The following is a 14,302-nucleotide window of genomic DNA, read 5'->3' on the forward strand; positions in this document are numbered from 1 at the left end:
CTGCGGATGAAATTGTCGTTTTTCGGGTTGTCAAAGTTCGTGTTTACAGTTTTACTTGCAACAAACCTATGACAATTTGTCAAACAATTATATATGAAACATTTATTTATCGAAACCAAAATACTGTCAACAACTGTAGAGCATGTATCCAAAATATAGAACACCAGCAACCTTGATCTTTTATAATAATAACATAGTAGGGTTGCATACGCAGGCCCCTATTGAAAAATCTGTTCTACTGCTATGAAGAAACCCATTCGAATTTTTATATGAATGGTCAGTCTATTACTTTTTTGTCTAAGGTTGGTACAGTGTATGGACTACAGACATACAATCTATGGAAATACCGAAAGAGTTTTGTAAAGTGAATATTAACTGTTAAATGTCTTATTTCGCAAAAAAAATCGTCTGCAAATAAATTGAAATATTTAATCAGCAGCGAAAACTTTTTCCATTCAAATTTCATAATAAAACGATAGGCATTCGTGAATGGTAATTTGAAACTCGGGCTATATTAGTAACGGTGATAAATGATACTATGGAAACGCAAGCAGAGTTTCAAACCATTTCCAATTAGTTAAAATTAAAACTTTATCTTTTGCCACCAATTAAACAAAACAATTTTTTTTTGTAAATAAAAATTTCGTATACTTGCACAATGCACAATGAAAAAATATTGTTTCAATTTCGAATTGCAAACCAATTTAAATATCATAATTATCAGATGAAGGTGGTGCGCTGTTGCAGTTATCATACAACTATATAATAGTTTTACATATACATTCCGTATGCAACGGTTTTGCTGTTCTCTTAAACGGTAATTACATCAAGTTTTAATATCACAAGAACTTTAAATGAAATTTAGACTTAAAAACGAATTCGGTTCAAAAATATTGGAACGGCCGTCTGCAAATTAATTAAATTTTTATTTTTTAAATTCCTTGGCGCCACTTTAACATTATTATTTCTATTATTATTTCTACGTTCAATTTTCTTTTTAACTTAGCAATAGTACTACCATCAACAATAACCATAGTCTAACGACAATATTTTTAACAATTACGCCAGTACTGCCATGATATAATTCAGCAAGACTTTCTCCTGGAAAAATAAAAGAAACGATAAATGTTTTGACATTCTCTTTTCTTTTCTGTACACAACGTTTCCAGACAGAAATAAATAGAAAATAAGTCGACATTGAACGAAGTTTATTGAAATCGCACTGTGAGCGCATTTCATATTGAATCGCTTGGCTTCCGAAGCACGATCTTCAAATCGAACGAAAAAAAAATGTTGATGCAGACACAGCAAACAAAAAACGACATTCTTGATTGACTATAGCAACCCTTTAAGTACAATCTATTCAATAAAAAATGATAGAAGTCAACGGAGTAATTGAATACAAATGCTGTGGGGGCCTGTTAATTGTGATTGTTAAAGCAAAATTTATGAAATTTGAATAGAGTTTCAAAAATTTTGTGATTTTTCTTCACAGCACTGCTCCTAGCATCAACACTGAATTGACAAATGTCAAATTTGAAGGTTTTAGTGACGAGGACTAGAGCTTAGGATTGTTTGTATCGTATGTTTTAACTAATTCAACGAAAACATGCCATCTATCTTCACAAAAGGAACACAGTACGTACTGTGATTTCATCAGACTCCAAATATTTTTTATGTTCATGCTAGGAGCAGGGCTGTGGTAACTGACATCTTTATTATTTTATTAGATTTCACAAATTTATCAAAAATTCGCCAAATTTTATTAAATTCGCAAATTCCTCAAAATTTGGCAAGAATTTCGGCAAATTTCGTTAAATTTCAAAATATGCAATTATACTCGACTAGATTTATGAAATTACACAAAAATTCGCCAAATTTTACAAGTAATAGACCATACGAGGGCTAAATTTATGGAATTAGGATTTCACGAAATTTCGTAATTTCATCAAAACTTCGTCAATTCCTCAAAATGTCGTAAAATTTCACTTTTCCGATATTTCTTAAATTTTCAAATTTCGTTAAAATTTTCAAATTTCGTTGAAATTTTCAAATTTCGTTGAAATTTTCAAATTTCGTTAAAATTTTCAAATTTCGTTAAAATTTTCAAATTTCGTTGAAATTTTCAAATTTCGTTAAAATTTTCAAATTTCGTTGAAATTTTCAAATTTCGTTAAAATTTTCAAATTTTGTTGAAATTTTCACATTTCGTTGAAATTTTCAAATTTCGGTGAAATTTTCAAATTTCGTTGAAATTTTCAAATTTCGTTAAAATTTTCAAATTTCGTTAAAATTTTCAAATTTCGTTGAAATTTTCAAATTTCGTTAAAATTTTCAAATTTCGTTAAAATTTTCAAATTTTGTTGAAATTTTCACATTTTGTTGAAATTTTCACATTTTGTTGAAATTTTCACATTTTGTTGAAATTTTCACATTTCGTTGAAATTTTCACATTTCGTTGAAATTTTCAAATTTCGGTGAAATTTTCAAATTTCGTTGAAATTTTCAAATTTCGTTGAAATTTTCAAATTTCGTTGAAATTTCAAATTTTGTTAAATTTCATAAATGATATGCCCTCCTAAATGCACACGAGCAGCCCGCAATATAAAATTAAAAATAATTTGAGGAAATAAATTGGTCCCTTGGAATCAACTTACCGTTTAAAATGTGTACATTTATTGTGTAAAAGTCATTTGGTCCTATGGAACACGAATAATTTCCACTGTCTGATCTGCCAACTTTCGCAATAGACAGAGTAGAATTGGCTCCGTCGTCCATTAAATCCGAACGTACACTAGAAAGAGCAAATTAATTTATGAAAATTCTCTCAAGAAATCTCTTTCATTTGGTTCTAATTGAAATAGCAGTTCAACGCTAGGACAATAAATTAATTAAGTAATTAATTAACAAAAAATTCCATTAAAGTCCTACAGCGCTACACACTGCAGTTCAAACTCACTGGGAAAAAAAATGTTAATTTCATTTTATTTAACTAGACAACAATCTCAAGAGATTCTATAGCTGCACTGCATAAAAACATTTTAGAACGCATCCATAAATTTTCAATGCAAATGGACCATGTTGTGCACCATGCATGGTGCATACGTAAAAAGAAAAATGAATTCGCTCCCAAGTCATTTATTTTTATAAAAATACATTTAATGCCGAAGGGAATACTTTTTCCTGATTTTCGTTTTTCTTTCTGTTTTTTTTCCCCTTTAAATAAACTTTAATTCCTCGCCCAGAGAAATGTTCTTGAATTTGAAAATGCAATCAATATTTATGTTACTGATTATTTGTTCACATTATACCGATGCTCCCTGATGTTTAAACTTCTGCCGATATTAAGTTAACGTAAATTCGAACCGTTTTGTTATTGAAGAGGGTAGGGGTGAGAGAGATAGGAAAAATTATGGATAATACCCAGAGCGAATGTTTCCACATCCAATTAAACGAATAGCCTATTCAATCGGTTGTGAAACTTTTGTTCTTATTCAATGTGTAGAGGTACTTATATAAATGTACGCGTTGGATCTGACCCAGAGTACGTTGTACGCTTCGATGCATTCAGTATTATTCTCAGTAAATATTTTTCAAATCGATTCGGTTTCTGACTATCAATTTGGAATTTGTTGAAATCTCATAATGGAATGCAAGGGTAATTACGCGATGTAATATCGACATTTCATACAAACAAATTCCAGGTTAATATTTTTAGTAGAAAATAGTGAAGTGAAGCACATGAGAGTATTTTCTCAAGGTCGAACAAAACGCTTCTAGTGGAATTTCGTCAAAGGATATATTCAAGAGGATCAAACTAAATGGCTTCCTTAGACAGTTTCTATAATGATCGAATCAAACGCCTTCATGCACAATTTGTATAAGGATGAATTTAGTAAGATCCAACAAGAAAACTCCAAAAATATTATAAATGTCGCAAACAACGCTCTAAAACATTACATTTTGAATATCAATAATCAGAGTTATATGAACATCTATACTTTTCGTTGCATTAAAAAGTTTCTGTATTGGAATTTTGCGAGTTTTATTCGTAATACTTTGGCTATTCGCACAATAATGTTGGAAACGTTTTATGCAACCTGGTGATAATAGTTAATTAGCGAATGTACGTCTCCGGCTCGTGTTGGAAACCCCTCAATAGCTTTAGAAAGGCCTTTTAGCATATGTTAGGAACAATGTTTTTACTAAACGAACTCAGAAATACGCGGCGAAGTTGCGAGATTTGTTTAGAAAATTGATTTTTGATCAAATCAACGCGCTTCAAGCAAAGGTCCTTCGAGTGACAAAATACAGCACTATTTCCGTATGAAAACATCGGTAACATTGAATATTTTTATCGGTACTCAGGAACATCGATATCGGCGAAGTTTACTTTTCCCCACAAATTTTGTAGATTTTCCCAAGGTTCTGAAAGAACAGGTTAAGACAGCCACGGTGGCGGGTGACACCAAATTTTATAAACGCACTCACTACAGATAGTGTGAGAAATCAACTTAAAGAAAATATTTTTTTTTGGAAAATTCACAATTTGGTTTTTGTTGAGTTGTCTTAACCTGTTCTTTCAGAACCTTGGACCTAGGAACCTTGGATTTTCCTCGCATATTTCTTTTGAAGGAAACGAGTTACATAAGAAAAGAGCTGCAAGTGAGTTGTCCGTTAAAAAAAGAGTTGCAAATCGAGTGGCTTGCCCCTCGAAAATATGTAAAAGTAAGATGTCACTGACGAACTTTCGATTTTCATTTTATTCCAATTTAATTTTCAAGTACTGCCAGATTCGTACTTTTTCGATTGTTCAAACAACGATATATAAATGGGATGGTGTAACCTGTCAATTTTATAGAAATGAGTGTCGCAATGATCAAGAGCCTTATTTATCCTTTGATATTCTTACATTGACACCATGTGTAATAAATGTTCAAAAAGCTTTTGTATTATTGAGATGAAAATAAATAAACGTGCAATGAATTTCACATGACTTGTTTTGTTTCGTTCACATAGATACCTTGTGTACCATGATTCATGAACAAAAAAAAAACAATAACAACAAAATGCCGTAAAAAAAAGGAAAAATCAAATTTAACCCAGTGAAAAGCTAATCAATATTTTTTCTGCTTCGGGTTAAAAACCATTTTCGTTTCTTCTTTAAAAGTCGATTCCCATTTTATTTTGTATTTTCATTATTCGGTATTTCTATTTACGACATTTTTATAATGCACGAATACGATGTATAGGAACGTTGTTGAATGTCATGTTTCTTTTTTAAACAACAAAAGTAAACTCAACTGGCACTTTATACTCTTTAGATTTTTCTGCGAAAACATTGTAAGCACACACTGACACAAATTTACACCGAGCCACGGAGGCGTTTTTACGCAGATCGGGCAGCAAACACGAAAATCTTGATAAACTTTGATGTATTTTCATAGACCTGGTTCTATTTTTGGGAGAATATTTTCCCACATTTTCTCGAATTTTCCCATATTTTCCTTAGTTCTTGCAAAAAATGGTTTTGGAAAGATTTGGAAAAATGTAGAAAAATACGGGAAAACCTTTGTTGGCTAGTTCACAGTTCCTGAAAAATGGTTGAAAAATGACTGAAAAATAGTATACGGTCACGTGTGGAAATACAGTCCAAAGTTACCAATTTCTATTCTAATGGTATAGAAATACTGCGCTGTTGGTAACTTTGGTGAAATATAATCACCAATAGCGCAGCATTTGCATATTATTAAAATAGAAATTGGAAACTTTGGACTATAGTTCCACACATTTTTCAAACATTTTTCAGCCTGTGGATAGTATGCTATTTTTCAGTTATTTTTCAACAATTTTTCAGGAACGGTGTACTCATCTTTAGCATTTTGAGCTTGACATTCTTGTGACGTTATTTATCGTTTAATATAGACACGAGATATTATAAGTGACTTTCAGTGTTTCAGCATCAAATATGGAAGCATCAAAGCGATCTGTATTTTACAAGTGCGGACTTGCCGTTGTAACGTTCAAAGAGCTTTCATTTTCCAACAGCTTTCTACATTCAACCCAGTTTTCGGTCATTCATTCCGATTGATCTATTTTCATCAAATGTTACAACATAATTTTCACAAAGACAATACTGCAGCATAAAATGGACGCAGCTGAATTTCCTTCACATTTCCAGTAAAAGAACATGACAATTGCTCGACTTATTCACATAATTTCCTCAACATGACACTGTGAACACGACAAAAAAAAAATGTAGAAAACGTCTGCATGGTTCACTGAATAATGTATAGCTCAAACATACATTGTCCTTTTGTTGTTTTTCCGTATCATGCACAGTCTTTTCGCAGAATGTCGTTAGTTGTTATTAAAACATTTTCTTCTATACAATAATTTGACGGGGTAGACACAATTCATTACATTTGGATATGATAAATACCGACGACATTTAATGAGTCTTGTGAATTCTGTTTGATGAAAATAAGTTTTTGCTGAAAGACTTTTACTATGCGAACTGTAACCTTTTGTTCAGTTATTCTGTAAATTACTTTAATTCGATATGTTCGTATGAATGGCACAGGAGCAGACAAACATGGAAAAATTTCCAAATCATTCAAAAGAAAACAAAAGAAAATCGTTGAAAATTAATGAAAATCCTAGAAAGTTAATGAAATCCATGAAAATCAAAAGAAAATTATTGAAAATCGGATGAAAATCCATAAAAACATCGTAAAAATTCTTAAAAATCAAAGGAAATACACGGAAAATCAAAGAAAAACCATGAAAATTATAGGAAAATCTCTAAACGTAAGAGGAAAATGATTAAAAATCGTTGAAAAATCATTAAAATCTTACGAAAGTCCTTAAAAATCGTGTAAAAATCAAAGGAAAATCCATGAAAATCATAGGAAAAATCTTGAAAATCATAGGAAAATCAAACAAAATTTTGACAAATCTAAGGAAAATACTTAAAAATCGTGTAAAAATCAAAGCAGAATCCTTTGAAAATAAATGGAAATTCTTTAAAAATCGTGTAGAAATGCTAGCTAATCCATTGACTCAAAATACACGATTTTCTGACCCACGTGAATGACCTTTACATAAATTTTATTCGACTTAACAACTCCCCAAACTACCTACCACTTGAATCGAGTTAAATATAGAAATTGGATTGGGCGTAGTTACGATGTAACGTGTAACCATAACTTGTAAACCATTAGAATTTTAAAGCCAAGTAATTGGATTAAGATATACTAAGTCATTCGAACAAGTCTTTTACCGAGAAAAATGTAATTCATTTCCTGGCATTACATATACTTTCGCGTAATCGTCATGAAATTGTTTTTCAACCGACTCGACTGTACAGTATTCACATCGAACACATTACTCCCAAAAAAAAGTTCTCAAACCCCAAATGGGACAACATGTGACAGGAAAAATAAAACGAAAATTGTTAAACATAAATGTGTGTATCTACTATTATGTGTACAAGCATAACATATACAGCACACGGTGCTCTATATATCCTACCACTGGCGTAAACGAAACTTCGAGTATAGAAAAACACGATGGGACATTAAAGGATGGGTTTTAATGGGGGGCGTAACAATAAATTTAAACCTAATAATCATCCAGAAAATGTATTTTTTAAGTATTCATGTGAGATGAATTATGTATGACAAAAGTTATTGTTGCGTGTGTTCTTTTTGGTTGTTCCGTTCGATGTGCTCTCGAACCGTGTGTGTTTGTTTGTTGTCAAATAATAGAATATGTCGTAGAATGTCTGCAGGAAAAATCGACATCAAAGAACATGTTATTACCTTCCAAGTGTACATATTATGTACGCAAAGAAAACAATAAAATTGAATGGAGATGGAGACAATCGATGTAATAACACAAACACGGTAATTGATTGCCGTTCACATTTTCACATGATTTCTTATCAATCAATGTTATTTTACGATCCAAGACAATTATAATTCGAAAATCGGGGTTGAATCAAGCTTCATCGGACAGATTTATAGTCAGGTCGTTCCACCCCTCACAAAACAAACAATAAAATTAAAATTCAACATACCTGATTCCACCTCGTGTTGTATCAAAATTCAGCATTTTTTCACCATGCAACCAATACACCACCGATGATGTCATTGCAATGTGTCGCACAATACAAACGAGTTGAATGGTTGAATCCACCTCATAATACTTATCTACCAACAGTGTACCATGTTCGTCGGCAATTATTACTTCCGGTACTGCAATAAAGGACACCGAATAGATTAATTTAGAGTTTTAATTTCTATATTCGCTATGCATCCCCGTTGATTTCGTGGAATGGAACCATCCCCCGGGGAGTTGTAATGAAAATTGTAAAACAGTCAAATGAAATGATTATTTGCGTCAGGCGAGGAATTAAATGGAACGTATAAAGGTCGAGTTTTACGTACAAAGGGGAAAGCGTTAAGCGAATTTATTCACCGTACAGATTTTCAATTATTAAAGGTTTTGCACGTGGATTGAGAATATTTATAATGGAAAATGGAACTTGATTCAGAACGATGCCACAGTGGCACCTGGCACTGGTACGTGTCCACAATCAGAGAGCGCCCCAGATAACACTGATGTTAAAGTAATTCCGATCTGCTGTTACAGTACATGTTGAGTGGAGATTCGAGATTCAGTATTCAGTTCAACAAAATTCTGCATCTTTTCGTTTCACGGTCGAAAATGAGACTTACTTTTCGATTCATTAGTCGTATTAGAAGTGTTGTATTAACCCTTTCAACAGCTTTCTTCTCTACTTCAAGCATATAAGCAAGACATTCGATCACTGTTCAAATAGTTATTTGTTAACTAAGGGAAGAAAATAGGAAATTTCACCAATAACGAAGTGATACCAGAGTGAAGCGAGAGCCGCAATTCGCTCAAGGTGGAATTTCCTGTTTCTCCCCGAGGTGAATAGAACGTTTCTCATGGTTGCGTTTTGCGAAAATCCGTATTTTAGTTTACTTTGAAGAAAATGAAATAAATAGTGGGTTTTGGTATTCAGCCAGATGATGAAATGATCACTTTCTCACCCAATATAGCTGAATCCGCCATTTTAGGTGAGAAAATTTTTATTTTCTCACCTAAAATGGCGCCTCTCAGAATAACAACAAAATGACATTTTCCCAAAGCTATAGTGGACAAAATTACGATTTTCGCATCGCTAGCATGAAAAATATAATTTTTTATATCAGACCATGGCGGCGGTGGTACTTGATACAATGCTTTAAGAACAATATATCACTTTGCTTACGAACAAGTCTAGCGATTCACAGATGAAATGACATTTCACATATCGCCAAGCTTGCTAACCAAATGACAATTTATATAGCAGTTAGTTTCAACAAGGCTACCCATATTACAGACATGGATAGAGGAGAGAGATGGGTAGTGAATTTTGACAGTTGACATTTAACGAAAAACAATTGCTGTACGCGCCCTTTGCTTCATTTCAATATAGAAAATTTAGCAGGAAGTTTGACTTTGTATGACAATGCGAAAAGAACTGAAAACAAAAGAGATTTTTCGTTAACTTTGATGTCTACTCGAATGGACAAGCAACTAATAATTAATTAAGTTGGCCGAAAACTTCTCTACCGCATTAATAATATATCTTAAAGAGACCGACGGACATGACCACATGGTTTATGCAACAGATATTTTAAAACAATAATTTATGAGAGGATTAAGCTGATGAGGTTTTGATTACTTTCCAGAAATTAAATTCCTTCATGAAAAACCTGTTCATCGTTTTTCCATTGTATAAGGTTACCACCGACAGACAAGAAATTCCATTTACCTTTTACTAAAAAACCTATGCTCAGCAGCCATAAAAATGAATGAAAAACGACTCATCCATTAATTTATGTACTACAAAACAACGAATTCCACACGATCCGACCTCATAGAACTTGACCTCTTTCTCCATCTTTTTTTTAAAGAAAAACTTTTCTTGATCCCCCAAAAACAAAAAACTTTTACCTGGGATTTTAACACGTTAACTTCATTAATGTATAATAATACACTCATAAAATGTGTATAATATAACCTGAAACAACGCCAGAATTAATAATGACTATAAAAGGTGTATGAATCATGTATATATCCGAGGCTGTCTATCTATACTGTGTTAGGCCATGAAGAAAAGCTTAACAAAATGTTTATCATCATCGTTGTTGTCTGTCGTTGTCGTCATCGTCTAATTTAGTATTTCTATTACAGATATAGAGGCAAACGGTTCAAACAAAGTGAAAATTCCGTATAATGAATTTGTGAGAAACAAATGATAGCAGAGGACCTTTGAGAATAACATAATTCAATATTTTATATATTGGTGAACAATATGATGAATTCCATTGTCCCAATTTTGCGTTATGAAGGATGTCGTTTATGTCGAGACGAAGATCTTATAAGAAAGAATAGAAGATTATTGACGTGGACCAAATAATGGAAAATTATCGAGTACGAATAGTTGCGTAAAGAGCATAAAGAGCCATGTAATTCGTACAAGATCCGGCAGCGTTGGTAAGAAATTATAAGTGGGATGGAACTCTATTGTAGAACAACATTTTAGAAATTAAACTAGAGTGTCACAAAATATAGTTGCGTTATACGCTCTACGAAGCTGCAATAATATCATGTGCATGACAGCTGTCAAAGGTAACATAGGGAAAAGTGAATACGATTCTAAAGGTGCGTTCAGTCTCAAATAAATTCACCCGTTTACACAAAAATGTTCATCCGTTTACTTGACAGATGTGTTTTAACAATAGAGAAAATGTGAGGCCACGCCTTTTCTAACACGTGCTCGATTGTTAGAACGTTACGCTCCGTTTACGTTTTAAACAATAAAAAAGGGATGTGGTTTAGCTAAACGGAGCGTAAACGGAGTAAGGGGAAATTAAGCATTATATCTAAGTTTACGATTAAAAAAAGTCTTACAAAGCTGTCATGCAAAAGGTATGAAAACCGGAAACGGTGATGACTACAAAAACTGAAACGTACCGGTCACCTATGGAGAAACATGTTTTGATTTCTGATCTGCGGTGAAAGTTAACGTTTGACACTAGGTAAAGACTCAGACAGAATGAATTATTCACGCCGTAAGTGTGCTTAAAATTTGAATTTTAAGTGAACGATTCGATGAAAAAGTGAACCGAAAAATACATTTCAACGCTTCCTTGTATGAAAATGACGCTACGTTAGAAAGATCTCCGCACTTTCCATTTTGAATTTCGACCGCACTTACAGCGTGAATTGGGACGAATGTATAGAGTGTTCATAGAACGCGATTTTCGACTAGTTTATTGTAACTGGTCTCGGGCGCACACGTCAAAATCACTTGCAAATTCAAACTGGACTTACTCTCAATGTTTTTGACAGCTGACACTGAGGCAATTAACATTTAACTAGTCGGAGCTCTCCTTAAACACTATTGTGTAAGAAGAGCGGAAAAAGAGAGAAAAAGGAAAATTATTCAACTGGTATCGAACTAGTAATATGTCAAAATCTGTATGTGAAAGTCCAGTTAACTAGGAATAGGAGCAAACGAGTTAACTTAACTGAGTTCGATGGGGAACACTCTTTTTGACATTCTTTTTAAACACTAATAGAGTGTTAACGAAGAGATATATCGGCTCATTTAGAAGTTACTGGCCTTGAGGATAATGATTTTTTGCTGTAAATTTTGGCAGCTTGCAACATTTGAAGGGAATCAACTTCAAAAGTAATCCCTGAATTAGTAGACATAGACAACAGTCAACTAGAAATCTCCCATTTTTTTAATTGCTGGTGTCGCATTATTTATGATTTTCTTCCAATCTATTGAACTGAGAAAATCGGATTCTAAGAATTGACGAGAAATAAAACATTTTCGATTTGAATGACTTAAAATCGATAAATAAGAATAAACACCCCCCGAGCGCTGTACGTGGGTGTTTTTGTGCTTTGTTTTGATTTTCTTTTCTTTTAAAGTAAATATCGCAGACAGTTTCTCGGGCAAATTTTACACCAAACTTTGTCTGCGGTTTTAAATTAAAAATATAAAATTTCGACGACCGCATAAAACGTTGTTATTGTCCCTGCATATAATTTATTTGGCAATGAACTTTTTGAAATAAAAAAAAAAACTGGGCGAATTGCCATTTTGCAACGCTCGTTAACTAAAAAAAAGAATTGTGAATAAGCAAAATGCCATATACTACACACAGCGACGGGTTAAATTAATTGCATTGTTATGTTTATTCTTCCATCCCATTTCCAATGTTACACAACTTGAAAACAATGTTGAAAAGGAAATCTTCTCGGACAGATACCATCCTACAATATATCAATTTCTCAAGCAGAAACCCGTCAAACGAAAGAACATTCACGACCACCTTTGGTTAATCAATATAAATTCTTCAACTTTCTCGATTACACCTTTCAACATGAATGTCTTCTGTGACACCGTAGTAAACCTATTTTTCTTCAACAAAAGAAAAAGTTTTTTTTTCTCTTTTACATTCAACTCCGCTGAGCTTTATAAACACTTGAATGAAGTTTCGAGTGTATTGAATCTGTATTTCATTCGGTGTACAGTTTTTGTTGTAGATGGGTTCTTTTATATACACCCAATCAATACATGTATCCTAAAACAGTAAACACAATGCTAAATGTGTGGGACGAGGGAAAAATTATTCGTGAATCTGTTAGCTATATGCGTCAAGGATTCAGAAAATCTGTCCTAGTTACCCTTCGAGGTAATTACTTAATATAAAAATCGCACTTGAAATGAAAAATCAATTTGACGTCTCAGAAGCTTATCAACTCGTAAGCATACTTCAGACAATAATTTTAGAAACGATTCTGCTCTCGGCGAAATTATAGATAATAAGGGTATTCCAAGTCTCGAGTATATCGAGTATAAGTCGTATAAATGATAACTGTCAACAGAAAAATAATTAAATTAAACAAAAAGCCACTCTGTAGCATAGGATGTCAGGAGTCCGGTAAGGCAATTAGTTTTTCAATCGACCCAATATCTGCCGAGTGATAAGACTAATAACACGAGGTGGTCGACATTTAAATTTGGGCATCTATTTTTTTGTCAGCAAATTTATTCTTTTAGTAGCAAAATTATTTATTTCATCAGCAAATTTATTCTTTTTTTCTGCAAATTTATTTTTTTAGCAGCAAATTTAATCTTTTTTATCAGCAAATTTAGTGTTTTGTATCAGCAAAATTAGTCGTATTTTCAGCAAACTTATTAGTACTCGAACAGCATCTTTATTGCTTTCTGAGCAGCAATATTACTGACTTTAAGCAGCAAAAATAATTCTTTTGCAGCAAATCCCTGGCAGCAAATTTATTACTTTGTAGTCAGCAAATTTATTGTTTTGTAAAATGCACTTTTAATGCCTTCGAACAGCAAAATTAATACCTCGAAGTTATTGCTTTTTGTCAGCAAATTTATTGGTGTTTCAATTGCAAATTTATTTTTTTATAAGTAGGAAAATTACTATCTTCAATCAGCATATGTCCCGCAGTAGGACATATAAAATTATATCACTAACACCACTAACACGAAAACGTCAACTCAACAAGCGACGAAAAGTAGAAGTTTCCGTTGCCTTTATTGCGAAAAACGTTGTACACAACTCGGTGATAGATCTTTTAGGCACACGATGTGTATTGTCACGCTCGACCTGCGGTATCGAGTGACAATCTACACACCTAGTGCCTAAAAAAGCATTTATCCCTCGATTTGAATGGGGCTTCGTAATTTCGTTATGCGTAATTTCTAGGATGCACACCTTTCATAATAATTTCACTTTAACTAAGTCTACGGATCGCTCGGCGTGTTAAAACGCTCTTTATGGACAATGAATTACACAGACTAATTATTAGACGATGCGAGAGAAAAAAAATTAACTCCTAAGTTACCGACACCGTTCCGGCGCCCGGCTCGCATTGCGGCCCTCCGCTTCGCTCCGGGGCAATGGGCCGGATCGCTCGGCGTGTTAAAACGCTTTTTAAGTGCAATGAAAATTGGTATCCATTTCGTAAAAAGAAATGAATTGTCCGTGTAGTGTCAATAACTATTTACGTTGACGTAAGACGTGAAATAGTAATTTCTGCAGCTAGTTGCGAAAAGTGGTAGTTTGTGTCACTAGATGTAATGTTATCAAACGTGCGAAGCGAGCGAAGCATGTGACAAAAACTACCACTTTCACAACGTGTTGCATACAACTTTTTCTGCAACCAGCTGCGAAAA

The 14,302-nt window shown here is 33.2% G+C and overlaps 1 protein-coding gene across 2 annotated transcripts in view; it reads right to left on the reverse strand.

Annotated features, from left to right (window-relative positions):
- Positions 1–616: 616 nt before the first annotated feature.
- Positions 617–14,302, reverse strand: part of LOC119077793 — a 99,692-nt gene continuing 86,006 nt past the window's right edge. For both annotated transcript variants that reach the window (XM_037185102.1, XM_037185101.1), the window contains 3 exons: positions 8,081–8,258; positions 2,658–2,794; positions 617–1,101 (listed from right to left, as the gene is read on the reverse strand). In XM_037185102.1, coding sequence (XP_037040997.1) covers positions 998–1,101; positions 2,658–2,794; positions 8,081–8,258 — 419 coding nt within the window. In that variant the 3' untranslated portion in view covers positions 617–997. The remainder of the gene's footprint in view (positions 1,102–2,657; positions 2,795–8,080; positions 8,259–14,302) is intronic.

The sequence above is a fragment of the Bradysia coprophila genome, unplaced genomic scaffold (assembly GCF_014529535.1).
Source record: "Bradysia coprophila strain Holo2 unplaced genomic scaffold, BU_Bcop_v1 contig_24, whole genome shotgun sequence".
Classification (NCBI taxonomy): Eukaryota; Metazoa; Arthropoda; class Insecta; order Diptera; family Sciaridae; genus Bradysia; species Bradysia coprophila.